The sequence below is a fragment of the Pseudorca crassidens genome, chromosome 10 (assembly GCF_039906515.1).
Source record: "Pseudorca crassidens isolate mPseCra1 chromosome 10, mPseCra1.hap1, whole genome shotgun sequence".
Lineage (NCBI taxonomy): Eukaryota > Metazoa > Chordata > Mammalia > Artiodactyla > Delphinidae > Pseudorca > Pseudorca crassidens.
In genome coordinates this window covers 20,442,711-20,461,444 of record NC_090305.1, presented here as the reverse complement: position 1 = coordinate 20,461,444, position 18,734 = coordinate 20,442,711, and the positions used below count along the sequence as shown (strand labels likewise).

At 43.1% G+C, this 18,734-nt stretch overlaps 1 protein-coding gene across 1 annotated transcript in view; it reads right to left on the bottom strand.

Moving 5' to 3' along the window:
- Positions 1-17,715, bottom strand: part of SCGN (secretagogin, EF-hand calcium binding protein) — a 37,207-nt gene extending 19,492 nt beyond the window's left edge. Inside the window, exons 1-6 of the mRNA XM_067755788.1 lie at positions 17,634-17,715; positions 16,615-16,685; positions 12,461-12,553; positions 8,754-8,843; positions 4,538-4,594; positions 4,155-4,232 (exon numbers count right to left, since the gene is read on the bottom strand). Coding sequence (XP_067611889.1) covers positions 4,155-4,232; positions 4,538-4,594; positions 8,754-8,843; positions 12,461-12,553; positions 16,615-16,685; positions 17,634-17,715 — 471 coding nt within the window. The remainder of the gene's footprint in view (positions 1-4,154; positions 4,233-4,537; positions 4,595-8,753; positions 8,844-12,460; positions 12,554-16,614; positions 16,686-17,633) is intronic.
- Between the last annotated feature and the right edge of the window lie 1,019 nt (positions 17,716-18,734).

The window sequence follows — 18,734 nt, the reverse complement described above, 5'->3', positions numbered from 1 at the left end:
GGCTACGTTTCAATGAAAATAAAGTACTGTGTGTACTCTGTTAAGAAGACATCTTTAAAAAAATTTAAGTTTAATTCTTTTCACCTACCTCTTTTTTTTAATTGAAGTATAGTTGATTTACAATGTTTCAGGTATACAATAGTGATTCAGTTATACATATATGTGTGTGTGTGTATATATATTTTTCAGATTCTTTCCCATTATAGGTTATTACAAGATATTAAATATAGTTCCCTGTGCTATACAGTAGGTCCTTGTTGTTTATCTATTATATCTATATATCTATATAGTAGTGTGTATCTATTAATCCCAAATTCCTAATTTATCCCTCTCCTGGCCTTTCCCCTTTGTCCACCTACCTTTTCTTGTCCTGCCTTTGCTGAAGCTCTAGAATTGCTGCTTCATTGCAGTCCATCTTATTTTTTAAAAAATCCAGAAAACTTTTCAAGAATCTTTTAATTGGATCTCAAGGTGAAATTGCTGTATTTAAGGGCTGAAAGGAAAATTGAACTCAATTCCTACTTATGGGTCGATACTGTAGGGCAGTGATGCACACAGTGGGGATGAAAGGGAGGGACCAGAGGAGATGTTTGCTCCCTTTCCCATTCTTACCAAATTTCCTCCCAGTTGGAAGACTCCATAAGGTCAGAGACCGTATCTTCCTTGGTAGGTTCTCCCTAAATATTTGTTGAAGGAATGAACTCATATCTTTGTATGAACTAGCTTACCAGAGCACATTCTAACCTGACAGAGCAGCATTAAGAGAGTGGGGTTTTGGTGAGGGAGGGGATATTCTCGGTCACTTTGAGACCCTACCTCTCAGCCCAGAAAAACCATCTCAGACCCAGCTTAAGAAAAGGAGCAGAGTAATGTGACTTGCAGATCCACAGGGGCATATACTAGGCTCGCCCTGCTCTGACTGTCCCTTCTTGATTTGCTCTGCTCTGTCTCCATGCCTCCAGCTCTAGCCCTCACTCCTGTCCCTCCTACCTCCCGTCGTCAGCTCGGGGCTCCCATCTCCCTGTCTGTCTCTGTCCCCTGGGCTCAGCACGGCTCCTACCCACTGCCTGGTTGGGATCCTTCTGGGTGACTCTTTGTGATGAAGGACCCCATTGAGAGACATAAGGAGGGAGCTCAGCACTTCCAGGCTCCCTTTCTGGTTCTGCCCTGGAGGGTCTGGTTTTAAACAAGGAAAGAGAAAAAGGAGAATTTCGGAACATGAAGCACTGCTTGAGGAAAGCTGGGTCTGGGCAAAATGCTGCGATGTGCAGTATGCAGTATGCGAGGCACCTCAAGAGGGATCGAGAGTCGTGATGGAGCTGGAGGGTCCCAAGGAACACGGACAAGGGAGGCAGGAGGGCCCCAAGGGCAAAGTTTAGTCCTATTGTTAGGGTTTATTCTTAGCTGTTTATGAGGTAATAACTGAAAATTCAGTTCAGACAATTCGCATTAAGTAGCCCACTGTGTGCCAGGCTCCGCGGGAGGGCTGAGAACGCAAAGATAAGATGCCACCTTGCCCTTGAGGAATCACAGCCTAGTGGAGTACAGGATCCATAGACAGTGGCAGTGTCATCCTTGACTCCCAGCTGCTTCATCAGGAAACCCTACTGATTCCGTCTTCAGACAGATCTAGTTCTCACCTCCTCTGCTACCCGACCCTGGTCCAAGCTGCCATCCTCTCTCACCTGGATGGAGCAATGGCCTCTTAACAGGGCTTCCTGATTCCCTCCTTGCCCATTTCGGGCTCTTCTCAACACAGCAGCTAGATCATGGGATCCTCTGCTTCAAATCCTCCAGTGGCTCTCCATCTCCCTCCCACTAAAACCCCAAGTTCTCACAGTGGCCCCAAAAGCCCAACCTGCTCTGGCCTACATCTCATCCTTGCTTACTCTGATCCAGCCACCCTGGTCTCTTCCTGTTCCTGGAAATGCCGGCACACCCCTGACCCAGGGACGCTGCTGGCTGCACCTTCGGTCCTTTCTCACGTTGCATCTTCTTGAAGGGCCTCCCCTGACCACCCTATTGAAAATTACACCTCCCCAGGCTCCCATCCTAGCTGCCCTGCTGGCACTGCCTGGTCTACTTTTCAATTTTTTCCATCACACTATTACCCTCTATCATGAAATGTAATTTATTATTTATTGTGTTTATTGTTAGTGTCAGTCTCTCCTTTGTCTGTTTCACTCACTGTTGAATCCTTGATGACTAGAAGAGTGCCTGAGGCATAGCAGATTTTAAGGAATATTTGTGGAATGAATTACATGGATGACTATGATGTTATGACAGTGAAATACACAAGATAATATAGGGACACAGACGAGAGGCACTTGGATCCACTATAGAAGAAGGTTATGGAAGATCTTCTAGGGCAAGATGACGTCTAACTAAATCTTGAAGGATGAGCAAGAACCAGGTGGAGAAAAGTAAGGAAAAAATAGCCAAGCTGTGTTAAAAAGTCAGAAAGCAGTGGCTTAGTATTCTAGTTGGAGGTGGAGGGAAGCCCCTCAGAGTCAAAGGTATTCAAAGAAATACTGGAAACACGCTGGAGATTCTAAATGCAAGCATTTCATTGTGTAGGGCCTGTTTTATACATTAATAAAATCAAGATAACAACAGCCAGTGCTAACATCGTTAAATCAATGTTGAAAAAAATGCCCAACTGGAAGAATAATCTCCTTGTTATTCTCTCCCCCAGGCAGTTTTCAGTCTAATTTCCTTTTTCAGATTATTTATTCTATTAGAGGGTTTCACTGGAACTTTCACTCCTTAGTGCTAAGTACCTATTTACTCAGGATTTCAAACAGCGTTTTGCATGCTGTTACGACAAGTCAACATAGTAGAAAGCCAGATAATTTCCTTGATTGAGACCCTGGCCTGGGGTGTGACTCTGTCCTTGGCATCAGCTTTGCTCCTGTCCAGGCCATTTACAAGGCGTCATGGTCAAGAGCACATTCTTCCTTCCCTGGGCTAATGCCCTTGGCTGGAAGCAGCATTTGGAGTAGTCAGAGTACAGAGTGAGAGCCAGGAAGATGCAGGGTTGAAAGCCAGGAGAGCCCAACTTCCAGTGTAACTGGTGCCTTAGGCTAGGCAACTTAACCTTTCCCAGTTAATCTGATTTTTATAAAACGAGTCTAGGGATTCAACTTGGTGGTGACTTAGTCACTTACCCTTTCCAAGCCTCAATCATCAGATACACAAAGGAGCAGGAACAATGCCAGTGCTATAAAGGAGTTGTTAGAATGAATACAGTATTTGGAAACATCATTTAAAGGCCGAAATAGATGAACCTAGTGGTGCACATTTTAACAGGGATCCGTAAAACTCCTCTCAGTGATGCGCTTCCGTGGCTGTTCACCGGAAGGTTCGGTAAGATGCGTCTACTCAAGAACTCTTTCTATAATAAGTGTAGCAATTGCACAAGTAATCGTAAAGTACTTTTACAAGTAATTTGTAAAAAAAAGTAAAAAAAGTAAAAAAAAAAAAAAAAAAGTAAATTGACCTCTACCAGCAATTTCCTTGCTTGTTAATTAAGAAACCTACAGAGTTTGATTGGAATGAAGCCCACATCTGGGGATGGGAAGGGGCCTGGGGGGAGATGAATGGTAGAGAAGCCAGATCCAGTTCAATACAGAGTGTTGATTAGCACTGGGAGAAAAGCATCAAGTTAGGAACTGGAACAGAATATGAGGATGAGTTCACCAAAGGCAGCTTCTCCTGCTTCACCATTTTCCAGGGAGCTTTGACGCTGAAATAGTCCTGGGGTCATGTGGCATGAGGGGCGAGTGAAATCATGACAACAAGGGCCACGACAACCGCTACCGGAAGAGCTAACATGTACCGAACATTTATTATTCCCCTGATGCTCTGCAAAGTGCTGCATATGCATCCACTCACTTGCCCTCGCAGTAACTAGATACTATTAATCTCCATTTTTCAGATGAAGTAAGTAAAGTTGAGAGCCTGGACTGTTTCTCAAGGCCATGGCTAAAGATGGCAGAGGTGGGACACACATCTCCCATCTATCTGATTCCCAATTGCTCTAAATCAACTTGCTAAATGGGTAGAATCATCCACTGTCCCAGACAATGTTTCTGGGCCCTGAGGAGGCAGCGGAGAAGCCGTCCTCATGGAGATCGCATTGCTCAGTTACTCACCATGGTGCCAGTATATTCTTCCAGCTTAGCCTCAGAAATGGCCTTTTTGTGGTGGCGGAAGAGGTCTCGGAGGAAGTTCTGTGACATCAAGCAAAGAGCTGCATTTTATCTAGTGAGCAAATAAAAATCTAAAAATCTCAAGAGGCTGTATTTTAAGAATTGTGATCCGTTTGTTTTAGGAAGGAACTGAAATGCATTTAGCAAGCAATAAATCCAACATACAGTTTCTAAACCTTCTAAACATGAATCAGTTTTTTTAAGTAACAAATTCATATCCATGTTTCTTGGAAACACAGAAATCAATCTCATGATACATATATATCAAATTCCCAGCGATGAGCAAACCCGCCCTTCACCCAGACACAGCTCCTGGCAACACTTACACAAAGCTCAGCGGCTGATATAAAGCCACTGCTGTCAGCATCATATTTGCGCCAAATCTGAAATACACAAAAGCCATTAATCCATTTACCCTCAAATAATTTGGGGTCAACTTATGCTGCTGTCTACTATGGTTCAGCATCTGATAATAGTACTTAACTGGGTGCAACTAAGACTTTGCATGGAGAATTTTAGCCTTTCTTTGGTGACAGCTATTGTTTGGGCAGAACTCACTAGAAATGACTCACTGCATTCGCTTAGAGCCACTTAGGAGGACCACAGTGCACTCACTGAAAGGGAGCTATGGAAAGTTCAAAATGGAAAGGTATCCAGGGATGGCCTTCAGTGGGAGGCAATATGGCAAACCAAGCAATCTTCTTTGTACTAAATTCCTAAAAATGCAGAGTACTCTAAAAAACAACTCTTTACATACATAGCTCAGCTGGCAAGAAAGTGAGGGGACATCTAAGAGGTCTGACATGATAGGAAAACACAAAACAGAAACCAAAGTCTATCCTAGGTACATCTACTGATCTCTGATAACTTAGCCTGTAGCTTTATCAGGAAACTGCACACAAGGTAGACAGGAGACAAATCCTGGGGCCACCCAAGGTGAGAAGTCAAACTGAGGCACCTCCATAAGACTAAAACCCCGAACAGCAATAACCTTCATGCAAAGGTGAACTTCCCCAAAATAAATTGCACGGCAGAAAGGGCCCCTAAGGAATCTTGCCTTTGTGGTCTTGGCTCCAGGTAAAGGGAATAAAACATCTCTGATAATTCCCAGTAGCAAGCCAACCCTTTCATTGGTTTAAGAACAGCATTCGTGGGATTTCCCTGGCAGTCCAGTGGTTAAGACTCTGTGCTTCCAATGCAGGTGGCTCGGGTTCGATATCTGCTCGGGGAACTAAGATCCCACATGCTGTGCAGTGTGGCCAAAAAACCCCACAAAAAACAGCATTCAGCCAGCTGAAGTTACAGTTACTTAAGCTGGAAGACAGAACAGCTGAATATTTTTCAGGAAACATTGAACTGCTTTCTTTAGTAAATGGTGTGATTTTGACCACCTCTGATTTTTCCATATCCAAGCCTCACAAGTTAACAAGTTTCCTAACTCCTATACAGAATGAAAAAGTAGCATTAAGTATTTTTTTAATTGACAAATGTTTCATTGATGTGGAATGGGTTTCCTGAGTCATCAACTGCAGGGACCTTAATTCTAGATCACAACTAGGGTCCTGCCTGAATATCTTGCAGGGATAGTAGGAGATGCTGATACTTAGTGAGAAGTGTTCAGAAACATTGCCCCTTTCAGTCCCTGTCACCAACGTTTCTGCCTGAACCTAACCAGGCTTAGAAAATCACCTGGTTAAATGTGATTTATATCCTAACTTTAATGGTGTGACTATACCAGAACTAAGAATGACAATTTCAAAACACAAAAACATTTTAACCTGCTTTTTTATGCTGTTCTCCAAACATTTTCCATCTAACTTATCTTACAGTTTTACTGCAACTGAGCTATTGGTGGGCCAAAGATCTTTATGTGACTACTATATATGCCTGTCTTTAAAGAATGAAAGCAAAAAGGTTTCCAGGCAAACAAAAACAGAGTTTATTACCAACAGACTCTTGGTAAAGGGTATACTCCAGGAAGGAGGAACACAAAGGAGGAAAATCTAAGATGAAGAAGGAATGATGTACAAACACAATGGGAAACATGTGGGCAAATGGAAACATCTTGTTAGCATAAAATTTGTGGGGTTAAAGAAAACAAGATAGAACTAATATTCTGGACAATAATGGCAAGTGAGCTGATAGTTAAAGTGTCTTAAGGTCCTGTAGTTCAGGGGGAATATAAAGACATTAAGGTAGGATTTCTTAAAATATATAGGAGAGTACATAGGTTATAACAAATTTAATTTTAAAAAAAGAATTCAAGAATCCAAAATATTTTTTTTAATTGGGTAGAGAAAGCACTTCTTGACAGAAGAAATTGACAAACTAGAAGGGAGAGAGGAAAAATGGAGAAAGTTTTTTTTTTTTAAAAAAAAGATGGAAATGGCATATGGAACTTTTCTTTTTCCCATTTCTCAAGATTATTCAAGCCTACACAGGCATAACATTTTAATACTTTCTGCTGATTATAAAAGCAAGTCATATTTATTGTACGAAATTACTGAAATATAAAACACTACAATCTTCTGAAATTCCTACCCCAAGATAGTCACTTGTCATTTCTATGTGTTTCCTTTTCATTGTGTTTCTGTTATATATGTGACAAAATGAAGGGGAAGTCATATGGCCTACGCACTTGGGTAGTCTATTATTTTCATTCAAAATTTTCTGTGAGCATTCTTAAACACAACTAAAATTATTTTGAAAATGTCATTTAAAATAATCTGTAAATAATAGAATGATTCTACACAGTTGGAAAATACAGAAGTACAGGGAACATAAATATTATCCAAAATCTTACCCCTAAAAAACCCAATATTTATCTAGTGTGTATTTACCCGTTGTCTTATTTACATGGGTGTTAGGGTAAATAATTCTTTAAGCAAAGTTAAGATCATAACGCATATACAATTTTGTTTCTTAACACCGTAGTGCACTTCCTTCTTGTCATTAGATAGTCTTTGAAAACTTGATTTTCAGTGATGCATAAAGTTCCACATGGGGTTTTTCTCTCATGAATCTCCAGGGCGTAGAACAGTTGCTGGCATACTGCAGGGGCACATAAGTATTTGTGGAATGAATGAATTGTATGAATGTATCATAATTTTTCTTTCATTGTTAAGCATTTATGTTATTTTCAGTTTTAACTATACTAAGTAACAGAAATATTTAATGTACATCATTGTGTAGAAAACTTGTCTGCATCTCTGATTATATCCTTAACATAGATGCTTGGAGAAGTAGAATTATTGAGTCAAAGGGTAAAGATTTTTTTTAATTAACTCTGGATTATGAAATTTTAAAGAATCCTGATTACATTTTTGCAAAATCGCTTTCCATAAAATTATCCCAGTGCGCGTGCCTACCAGGATAGCAAGAGCAAGTCTCAGTGCTTGCTTGCCAGTGCTGTGTCTTTTTGTTGATCCTCTTAAAGTCTTTACCACTTTGGAAGAGTTAGTTGTTTCTAATTTGCATTTCTTTGGTTACTGTTATATATCAATTGTCTGTTCATATTTCTTCTGTGAATTGTCTATGCAAGTGCTTGCTCCATTTCTCATAACTTCCACTTGGCCCGAAGATAAATACAGTAGTGCACAAGGGTGCCAAGTTATTATCTCCTAAGTGGGGACCTGGTAAGTCTTTCAGGAATGGGGCCCTGGGTGCAGGAGCTGTCTTGAATCTGCCGCTCTGGCCTTGAAGACACCCTGCTCTGCCTTCCCTGGTCTTTTTTCACCCACAGACAGTAACACCTAGAGGCTGAAAGAGGAGATAAGACGAGCCATCGATTCTGCCTTTTGGTTTTATTCTGGCGCAGTGATTGCAAAGAGATGCCTGCTGGCTGGATCAGCCCTCTAATCAGTTGTATTTTGACCATACTGTGCCTTCAAAACTAGAATCAGTCGCCAACAGTTAAAAATAAGTAGTTTCGGGCTTCCCTGGTGGCGCAGTGGTTGAGAGTCCGCCTGCCGATGCAGGGGACACGGGTTCGTGCCCCGGTCCGGGAAGATCCCACATGCCGCGGAGCGGCTGGGCCCGTGAGCCATGGCCACTGAGCCTGCGTGTCCGGAGCCTGTGCTCCGCAACGGGAGAGGCCACAGCAGTGAGAGGCCTGCGTACCGCAAAAAAAAAAAAAAAAGTAGTTTTCCATAGAGTCTAGATGCCTAGGCTGCATTCTCAGAAGGCAGCAGTTGGCTGGAGCTCACAGGACTCTGGGCTCTTGATGGGCATGTGCTCTCCAGGCTCCACGGCCCCCTCCCTACCCTCCCATTACATGCCTCAGGTACCTGCCGGGCCCCTCGTCTAAGCCTTCCTCTAGCCCAGGCTAAGGAGTTTGTCAGCTCAGGGGCAGCCCGGGTCAGCACACTGAGAGAGCACATTGGGGCTTGGGGCCAAAGTCCAGGCTCCACACAAGGGCTTCTTTGCATGGTCTTGTCCTCTGTGGGCAGCTCTCCCTTGGGGACTGGGCAGGAGTGGTGGCAGCCACAGCAGGTGGCTGGAATCCTGGCCTCACCCTCCATAGAGACACAACCAAACGCTTACCTGCATAAACTCCACACTGCTGTCCAAGGGGGTTTCCCGGCGAAAGAGCAGAAGAAAGTTTTCATCCTCAGACAAGAACATGCAGGCAAGCTAAAGGAAAAGGGGGAAATAGCAGCTGGTGACACTGGCCAGTGCTCCGTGGGTAAAAGGCATCAAGGAACATATCAGAGGGCAGAAGGGCTTGGATCTCTCAGGATGGAGAGCCCAACACGTAGTTCCGCGCCCTTGATTGTCATTTTGGATTCATTGATTCTTTCAAGAAGTATTGCACCCTTCTAGGTGTGAAACACTATGAGTATCTGTCTTCCATGAGCTTACAATACAAAATAATAATAATCATCTTTATTATTATTTAATAATAAATGTGTTAGTGCTTAAAATGTTCCAGACCTTATTCTGAGAGGCTCCAATTTTATATTAACAACTCTGTAATTATAGTAGAAAAAAAAAACACCCAGTAATTTTTATATGTGCCATGAATTGTTCTAAATACTTATATATGCTAACTCATTTAATCCGAACAACCTATAGGGTGCATAACACATCATTATTATTATTTATTAGTTAAGGAAACTGGGCTTCACAGAGATAAGGAGCTTGCCATCATTATGTAGTTAGTAAGTGGTGGAGTCAGGACCTCAGCTAAGCCCACACTTTTAACCCCTGTGCTGTGCTGGTGAGATGCTGTGTATACAGATCACTTCGGTGCCGTACACACAATCAGGAATGATTGCTGTTTGGCTTGATTCTTGAGTTGGCTATGGTTTATATTCTTTTATATTATTAGCATCTATATGATACTTTCAAAGTTGGTTCACTTGTGGTAAATTTAACCATCCAGCCGTCTATATGAGCACCAGTTCTACTGACTGACTTCCCTTGCTCCCATGAACAAAGGTAACATGTCTTCCCCTATGTGATGGTAATACTTGTTTCAGCTCATAGGCACGTTTGGCTGGGTTCTTTGCCAAACCTATGGTATTTCAGTGTATACTGTCTCCTTTCTGAATTGTCCCCCATAAACAACGGCCATTTCTTCTATAACCATAGTTCTCCCAGCATCTTGTTCAGTGCTACAGAGGAAGTCCAGAGCAAAAGCTTCTGCTAGGTTGTAGGACTGATTAGCCCACACTCCCATTCATATTCTCTAGTTGGATGTAGGTCAGCTCAAGGGCACATCGTGTTAATAACAGCTGTCATAGATTGAATACCTACTACATGGCAGGCACTGGCAATGTCCTTTTCATCTATCACCTCATTAAATTCTCACACCAATCCTTCAGGTAGATATGAGTATTGGCATTTTAATACGAATGGGAGGCAGCACAAAGCTGGCTTTGGCTTTAGTGTGGTTCCTTCCTTCTCCGTATTCACCTCTTATTTGATCTTGGACAATTTAATTGATACCTCTGTGCCTTAATTTCCTCATTTGTAAAATGGAGATAATAATATTTATATCCTGGTGCTCATGTGAAGACTAAAAGTCAGGTGAGGCACTGTTTATAAACTGTTTAGCAAAGTCCCTGATACCCATTAAAAAGTTAGTCCGTGGTAACTGCTCTGTGGATGAAGACGATGAACTTGAGGCTCAGAGAGATGAAATCACTTGGCCAAGGTTTCATATTTCACCTGTCGACTTTGTGTTTTTCCTACCCACCACACAAGGTGAGCTGCGAGCTGCTCTTCAGGACTAAGTGTGTTTTCGCATGGGGTGGCACAGGCTGAGAAACCAAATTAAAATGTAATTCACCAGCCCTAAGTCTCTAGACCGCACTCCGTCTTCAGTTTGACCAGAGTGGCACAGAGGAGCCCTGGACACAGATCATCCCCAAGCTTCACTTTGGCTCTTAGATGCGACTCCTTTCCCATTTTGTTTTGTGCTAAAATAGCTCAAATGTGTTCAGGTGAGCTGATTTTATGTCACAAGTACCTGTAATTGGAGTAAGAGAAATGGCCAGTGGTATAGCAGGAGACAGTAGGAGAGACCTTGCTACTCTTTACACTCACAGACTCATGAGGTTTTCAGGGGACCAAAGCAGTCCTATACCATCAGCTTCTCTACAGACAACCTCAGTTATGCTCATTGGCAGGACTCCATGACAGAATGGTTGGCACGGATGCCAAAGTTTTTGCCAAGTTCCCAATTGCTTCAGGAAGGTCTACCAGTAATTGGTAAGATAATGGCATAGTTTTTCATTATTTACCATGTTTCATTCATTTATTATTAAGTTAACAAATATTTATTGAGTGCCACTATACGCTATGCTCCGTTCTATGGGCTAGAGAATGTAACTGTGAACATGTAATTATGAATACTTTGGTTATTCTACCTTGATGCGTACAATTACTTTTCCATTAATCAATACACTGATACATTTACATCAATTATAATGCAATTATTGGTTATATAAATAATTTTTGCCTTTTAGTGAAAACTTTGGAAATAGCTACAGTCATAAATCTGGAGTTTAGCTTAGTAGTTTTCTGAAAAGGCAGCCTCCTGGTGTGAACATGTCTATTTTTTATAAGAAGACATAATCTTGCCTTGTTATAACTTTTTAAAGAAAAATTACTATTTTCACCAACAATAATGACTAAGTATGACAGCACTAAGAGACTAGCTCTTCAGGTTTCAGGTCATATGTCTAGCAGGCAGTTTTGTCTATGAAATAAATATCTTACTTTCATAGCAGCTCTTTTTTTTTTTTTTTTTTTTTTGCGGTACGCGGGCCCCTCACTGCTGTGGCCTCTCCCGTTGCAGAGCACAGGCTCCGGACGCGCAGGCTCAGCGGCCACGGCTCACGGGCCCAGCCGCTCCGCGGCATGTGGGATCCTCCCGGACCGGGGCACGAACCCGCGTCCCCTGCATCGGCAGGCGGACGCTCAACCACTGCGCCACCAGGGAAGCCCCTAGCAGCTCATTTTTATGTATGGATTTATAACTCTATAGAATAAACCTGTATAGATTCATACCTATAAGTGGGTTACAACTTAATCCAGTGCCACTTACTGGCCATACGATGCTAGGAAAGTAACTTAGCTTCCTCATCAGTAAAATAGAGCTAATGTTCCATGTCCATCTTCTATAGCTACTGTGGGGATAAAGTAACATAATATGTGTGGAAATCCTTTCTAAACTGGAAACCTTTTTGTAACTGGAAGGAAAAATTATCAGGTTAAAGATAGACTGTGCCTGGCGCTGCATGTCTAACACAGTTCCTCGCTTTAGTAGGTACTTAGTAAGTGTGGCTTGAGTTGAAGTAGAGGCGGCTGCTTTCTGTTTAGTTTTTAATGACGTTCACGGACTGATCTTTCCAATGTCCATTGGGAACCGATACTGAACTTTAAACTCATTTATTGTCAGTACGTTTTCCCTTATGTCAAGGTTGAATTTGAACAGGACACTGTGGAAGGAGACAAATATTAGATCAAGTAACTGAAAAGCCTCCAGCCTCCAGCATATCAATTCCCCAATTATAAAATAAGTACAAACATTGATTGACCGAAATAAAATGATGGAAGCATCATATACTCTTTGTTATTAAGCTGATGAAAAAGGAAAAGTGAGTACTTCAGAAATGTTATGTAACCCAGCTGCCTTGCAGAGGGTTCTAATTTTCCAATCAAATGTAAAACTTTCATTATTCTTCAGAAAAAATTATAGCCCAAGAAGGTACAGTCAAGAAAGTTACAGTCATAAAAGGTACCTCTTTCATCTGTATGCGACCGTCTTTAGAGACATTGTGGGCAGACGTAAATTGTTGTTTCATCTTCTGCACATTTTCTTCCATGACTGCATCCTATAGTGGGCCAGACAGAACCACATTAAAGCCACTGAGATTCCAAAAATGTAGTTAGGATATCAAATATTCAGAGTATATGGCCTGATAATTATGTTAGTCTAACCTGGAAAGTAAGTTACTTAGCCACTGAAAGTGATCCCACCAAGTTGCACACCAGAGAGAGTGACAGAGAGAGAGAGAGAGAGAGATGGAGATTTCTTAAACAAATAACCACTAATCAGAATCCTAACTAGGTAAGACTTTTAGCTAGTGAGCTCCTAAAATATGAATGAAGAGAAGCTTAGAGACTAGACTGTTGATAGAATGAATTTGAACATCATTCTATATTTGGTTGTGACAAAAGATTGTATTGTAATGAACATATAAACTTTCTTCCCAAGAACTCAGAGGTTTTTTTTTATTCTTTTCTAATTGAAAAGTCCAGCTCTTCTGGGTCCCCAGTTTGCTAGAGTTTATTCTTTTAATCTTGGTCTCGCCAAGGAAAAGAATAATTAGGGGAAAATAATTAAAGAGGAAACCAAAGAAATAATCATTGAACTACTGAAGACGTCACATATCCCTTCCTTGTACAACCTTTTCCACACATTAAATTGTTCTTCATCAGTGGGCGGCAGGGTTATTACAAAGAAACGTGACAGGTATAATTAACAATGGAGAATGAATTTTGATGTAGGGGCTGAGAGGCACAGATACTCCCAAACAGTGCCGTATTCCTAGACTTCAGACTAGATCAGTTATACTAAATTTATTCTCCCTAATACTACTACAGTATCCCTGCCAACCAGGTTTCCTCATTTGACACTCCACTAAGTACCGAGAAATTAGCCTCTGTAGTCTTGGCGCCGTAGATTGTGTGGCTTGTATGAGTGTGTATGTGCATCATACAGGAAAATCGCAATGGAAATCACGCAAGAAAGTGGGTCTTCACTTTGGATTTCAGCTTGGCCTTCGACCTTTAGTTTGAAGGCACAGAAACTTGACTTCCGTCCTCTCAGACCTCTAACTCCAAAGTCCATGATTATCCCTTGGACCTAAAGCAAAAGAGTCTAGGGCTCCCTCTGTTGTAATTTCCCATCAGCACCAACCCTGCTCGCCTTGTCTGAGACTCTAGGCCCCAGCAGAGTATTTATCATCTCTGAAGCATTGAAACAGGCCCAGGATGTGCTACAATCTGTACGTGAAGCATGCATGCACAGCCCCAGAAAGCAATGCTATGCAACACACTGGCTAGATCTGGACCTGGTTCAGAGGCCAGTTCTGAGTGTTTGAAAAGACAAAAGGCGGAGATAAGAGGGGAGTGAGTAACAGAAGCAGCAGGAGCAGCCGATGGTTCCATTAGGTCAGTCCCCTCAGAGGCTGTGAGGAACGTAATTACAAGCAGGCCGGCTGCTCTCCAAGATTGACTAGCAGGCAGCTTGCTGTTAGAAATCTTCAAATTCCTTCCCCCAAGGTCTCTGTGACTCGCTAATCAGGGGAGAAAAGTAGAGCTATTCAGGCCTCTGATGAACTGCTTGTCACACTTAGACACCAGAGTGAGGGGCTGCCTGGTCATGGAGGCCCCCCGCTGCTGCTTCTGTACTCAGTGGGGCATCACTGATTAAAAGTAGGTGTCACAAGTGGTGATTATCCCTCCGCTGAGAGGGACATGTCCTCTTGTTAAGGACATACTTAGGGCCTATTCATTTCTCAGCAGGAAAAAAAGTCCAGAATTAGGAACAGTTTCCTTAATCATACTTGTCCCGGTATCATGGAACGCCCAGTGAAGGTCCCTGTAACTATGTTCCCTGGGGTAATGCCTCAGCATTTTGAAAGGAAACAATGGCAGATGACAGCATTTCTGATTAACAGTTTAAACGGCTTATCCCCTGGCTCCAAAACCTGTCTCCTTTGCCAAGTGCTGAGGAGAGGTACCTGGGGCTACAGCCACAACTCAGCAGGACTGGCCTAATTATATTACAGCCCCCTGTCTGACAGGTAATCACTGTTCCTGGAGGGAACAGAGTGAAAGAAGATGCAGTGTGACTCAGGGTGCTTTTAAAATGCAAGACCCCAGACAGACCCCCAAATGTACTGAAATACCTAAGAGGTGGGACCTGGGGCTTTGCACGTTAACAAACACAGTTAATTCTTAGGCACTGGCCTAGGGACTCTGCAGCTTTCCAACCCCTTCGCCTCTGGACTCAGGAATGCCTGCACTGAACACAGTTGCACAGCAGACTGGTGAGTCATTTGTTGTTTCCTTTCCTCCGAGGACCATGCCTGTCCATGTGTGAGAAGGTGAGGCCATGGGCCAGATCTGAGGGAGGGGTGATGACAAGATCAGGCAAGCTACGGGAGATGGCATCCACCTTCTCCCTCACTGATGGGAACGATGCCTTTGAAGTCAGCCCAAGCCCCAGAAGAAGGCAGCTCGCAGTGTCCTCAGTCTAGAGCAGACCCCAGTGTTTGAGAAGCCCTACCCCTCATCCCATGACTGAAAATTAGACACTTTCAGTTTCAATAGTGATAGCAACTTTTCTCCTCCTTTAAATCACTAAAGCAAGGAGCTTTCTGAAAAGGTGTGACGTTCCAAGTCTCTGGGGTTTAGTTTCTGACCGTCCAGTTTATTGCAAGACTTCGAATGGTTTTGCCTCCATCATTTTGTTTTCCTCAAATACTCCTGTCATGTTTGATAAAATGGTGTCAGACCCATGGGTTCTGGAATGACACGATCCTTTGCATTTACAGTAGTAAGTGGCAGCAAAGCAGAGACAGAGAGATAAGGGAAGGAAAGAGAAAAGGAGAGGAGAGAAACTGATAAAAGAAAAGAAATGAAGGGCAAAGAGAGATAGGAAAGAGAGAAGAAAAGAGAGGAGTGACAATGAGAGAGCTTGAAAAACAGACTGAAGATAGAAAGCAGGAGAAGCAGAGACAGGAGAGGGACAAAGACAGATGGAGAGACATGAGAAACAGAGCTGAGAGAGAGAGACAGAGAAGTCACAGAGAAAGTCAAGGGATGATGGGGAAAAAAAAGAGATGATGGGAGAGGAGAGCCATGAAACAGAATGAGAAACAGAAATGGGTAGAAACATAAGAGAAAGAGATCAGAAGAGAGATAGAAAACGAGAGGCAGACGGGCTGCGGGCGAGAGAGGGTGACTACGAGTTCTGTGTGTGGCTGTTAGAGGCAGATGGCAGCCTCTCTTACTCTGAGCTGACTGCCCTTCCCCCAGAAACAGCGTCCCCAAGCTGCTTGTTCTCCGCACTGGGCTCCTACGTGAAAGTGTGATGCACTCCAGTATTCTTCCATGTAAACAACTATGGCTGAGGATAAGCTGTCGCCACAATTCGTTTTAAACACTATTGTCTCCAGAGCTACTCCTCTTCCCATGTATCCCCTGATGGAGTCTTTACCAGGTTATCCCAGCCCCAGGCTGGTGCGTCTCTGTGTGCATTTTTCCTCTGCTTTGGTACAGGGCTTATCAAAAGGTAATCTGCATCTCTCAAGGCGAGATTTACCGTCAGGGAGGGATATGGACACTGGATGGATTGGTTTACATTTATACTTGGGCTCTGGGAATGTTTATTATTTTCTGGTTTGCCATTTCCTAAGAAATTTGTAACCTTTCTAACAAAATGAAAAATGCTTTTGAATGGTTTGTTTGTGGTTTGCTATCCAAGTAATATTAAAGGCACTAAACACCCAGAGCCTCAAAAGCTCTTAACATCTTTTGCACCTTTCTGAGCAAAGTGAGCTACCTTATCTCTAGGTTTAAATCCATTAGCAGAGACATAACCAAGGAGACGTTCAAAACAGGGTTGTTTGAATCTACAGTTAAAATCTCTGAGTGGATGACAGATGTCACACTAAAAGTCAGTGACCAGCATGTCAAATGCTACAGCTGAACCTCATAAAACCTACCTAAATCCCTCTGTGCTGCTAGGAGAGGGAGAAAAATTACATGCAAGGAAGAAAAGAGATCAGATGCGATTAATAGGTACAAATCAACATAAGACTTGGATGCTTTTTAGAATTCACTAAGAGAACATAAATTAATGCTTAGTGGCACAAGTACTTACATCAGTACAAAATTTCGGCAACATGTGGTAAAAGAAAGCATCCAGCTCCTTCTCTTCTATGTAACCTTTTTCTAAATGCAAGAAGGTATCCATAAATAATAGTCACTTACACAGAATAACGTGTGACATTTAGTATTTAACACTTAACATCTAAATTTGTTTTTAATCTCAAATTTATAAAATCCCCATGGACACTATCTATTGTAACTCTAATTAAGTGCCGGTATCTACCTCTAGATGACATGGATGTGAATAGCAAATACACATTTGAGAGTCAGTGCTTTGTGCTGTGGTTTGTACAAATAGTGGGGAAAGGAAAGCTATTTATACATGAATTTTAATCCACAAATAAACATGAGTTTTAGAATAAACTCTAACCCAAGGATTTTGCAGTCTTGGAAAAATTTAAGAGATGTAAGTATTGAATCTTAGTTTGCAAGGTTAAAACGCACACTTTAGATATTTCCTTTATGTTTCTTTTTTAATGAAGACAAAGCAAATGTAAGTAGTTCTTTTCAAATAGTTTTTTGGGGAGTGAGGGTAGTGTCTTTTTGAAAGCTGATAAAATTCACCCTCTCTTTGAGAGACTGGGGGTTACACAACAAAGTCATTGAGTAAAAATGAGCATTTGAGTAAAAATGTCATAGAGGGCTGACTTCAGATACCCGAGTGTCAGCCCACAAGCCTCTAATATATAAAATATTTGTCATTATGTATACGGTATATCACTACACACACACACACACACACACACACACACACACACACACGCGCGCGCGCGCGCGCGCGCGCGTTGGGGGGTGGGGGCCGGGGTGTAATTTCAGGTCCCTCCTCCCACCCTGAACGTTCACAAGGTACCGAGAAGTGCAGCTCCAGTATCAGACGTCTGTTAGGTATACTGCGTTTGGTATGTTGCGTTAACAGCGCTGGAAGACAACTTTCTGCAGGGAAAGACGTATGGGGAAGAGGAGGCTCTAGGTCCTTTCAGCAAGGCTGTACAGGTGGCTTGTTTTACTCACCCTCTGAGTCAAAGCGCTGCCAGACCTGCCAGAAGCCAGCGGCGTCCGAGCGCCCCTGAGTCGGTTCGCGGGTGCTGTCCATGGTATTGACAACGAAGCGCAGGCACCGGCCGGCAAGAAACACCTAGAGAACTTTGTTAAGGACTCCTTTGCGGTATTTTCTGACACTCTTGCCAGCTTCTTTCGCCCTCTGATTTCCTTTGAGCACCAGTCTGAGGGGCGGGCACGGGGGCAGCTGGCGAGGCAGCTGCTGGCGCCTTAGCGTCGCTGTGCCGTCCCCAAGGCCCCACCGCGGACTCGGGGAAACCAGCTGCTGGGAATCCGCCCTGCTCAGGCGCGTCGTCCCTGACCCGCCCTGCGTGCGCTGTCTGTCCTGGGCACATCCAGCGGGGAGCGCTTGTCTGCCTCAGCGCTGTGGGGAAGTGGGGGAGAAAGGATCTGTCTCCGGACGGTCATGGTTCACTCTCCTTGCCCTTTAACCTGTTTGTCAAACTCAGAGAAAGTATCCCCCTTATGTTTCACTCACCTTCCAAACGTGTGTCTCAAGGGGTTTTCTAGAGACAGCTCCCCCATTTAGAGGGTTGGAAGGGTGTCAGTGTTAGGATCCTTTGGCCTGATGATTTAGAAATGTCGTGTGTGGGGAGGGTGGGGGTGAGGAGGAGAGGGGTGATAGCGCTGGGGTGAGAAAGAGGTTACCAGTAAGCAAGGAGTCAGCAGGGCGATTACTGAGCTCTGATTGTAGAGGGCATGCACGTTGCAGAGCTATAATGCACTCTAAGGACTTGCATCTAAATAGAGATTCTGCAGACCACAGATTCTGTGGTCTAAATCAGTCTATTAAGATGCTGAGGGAAGTTCATACTGTGCCACGCTCTTCCAGGAAAGGATTGTCTAGGGGGAGACATGGTGGCCGACTGCAGAGTTCTTAGTAGAAGTTTAGATGGTTGTGTTTGGCTCCTGAGAACCACACTAAGACCAAAGGAAAAACCATTTGGAAGAACACAGAGCTCTCGTGATCAGAATTGTTCACAACTTGACTGGATGTTTTGTGAAATAGTAAGCTGAGTGATACTGATGGCTTCTGACCATGTGCTTAGAACC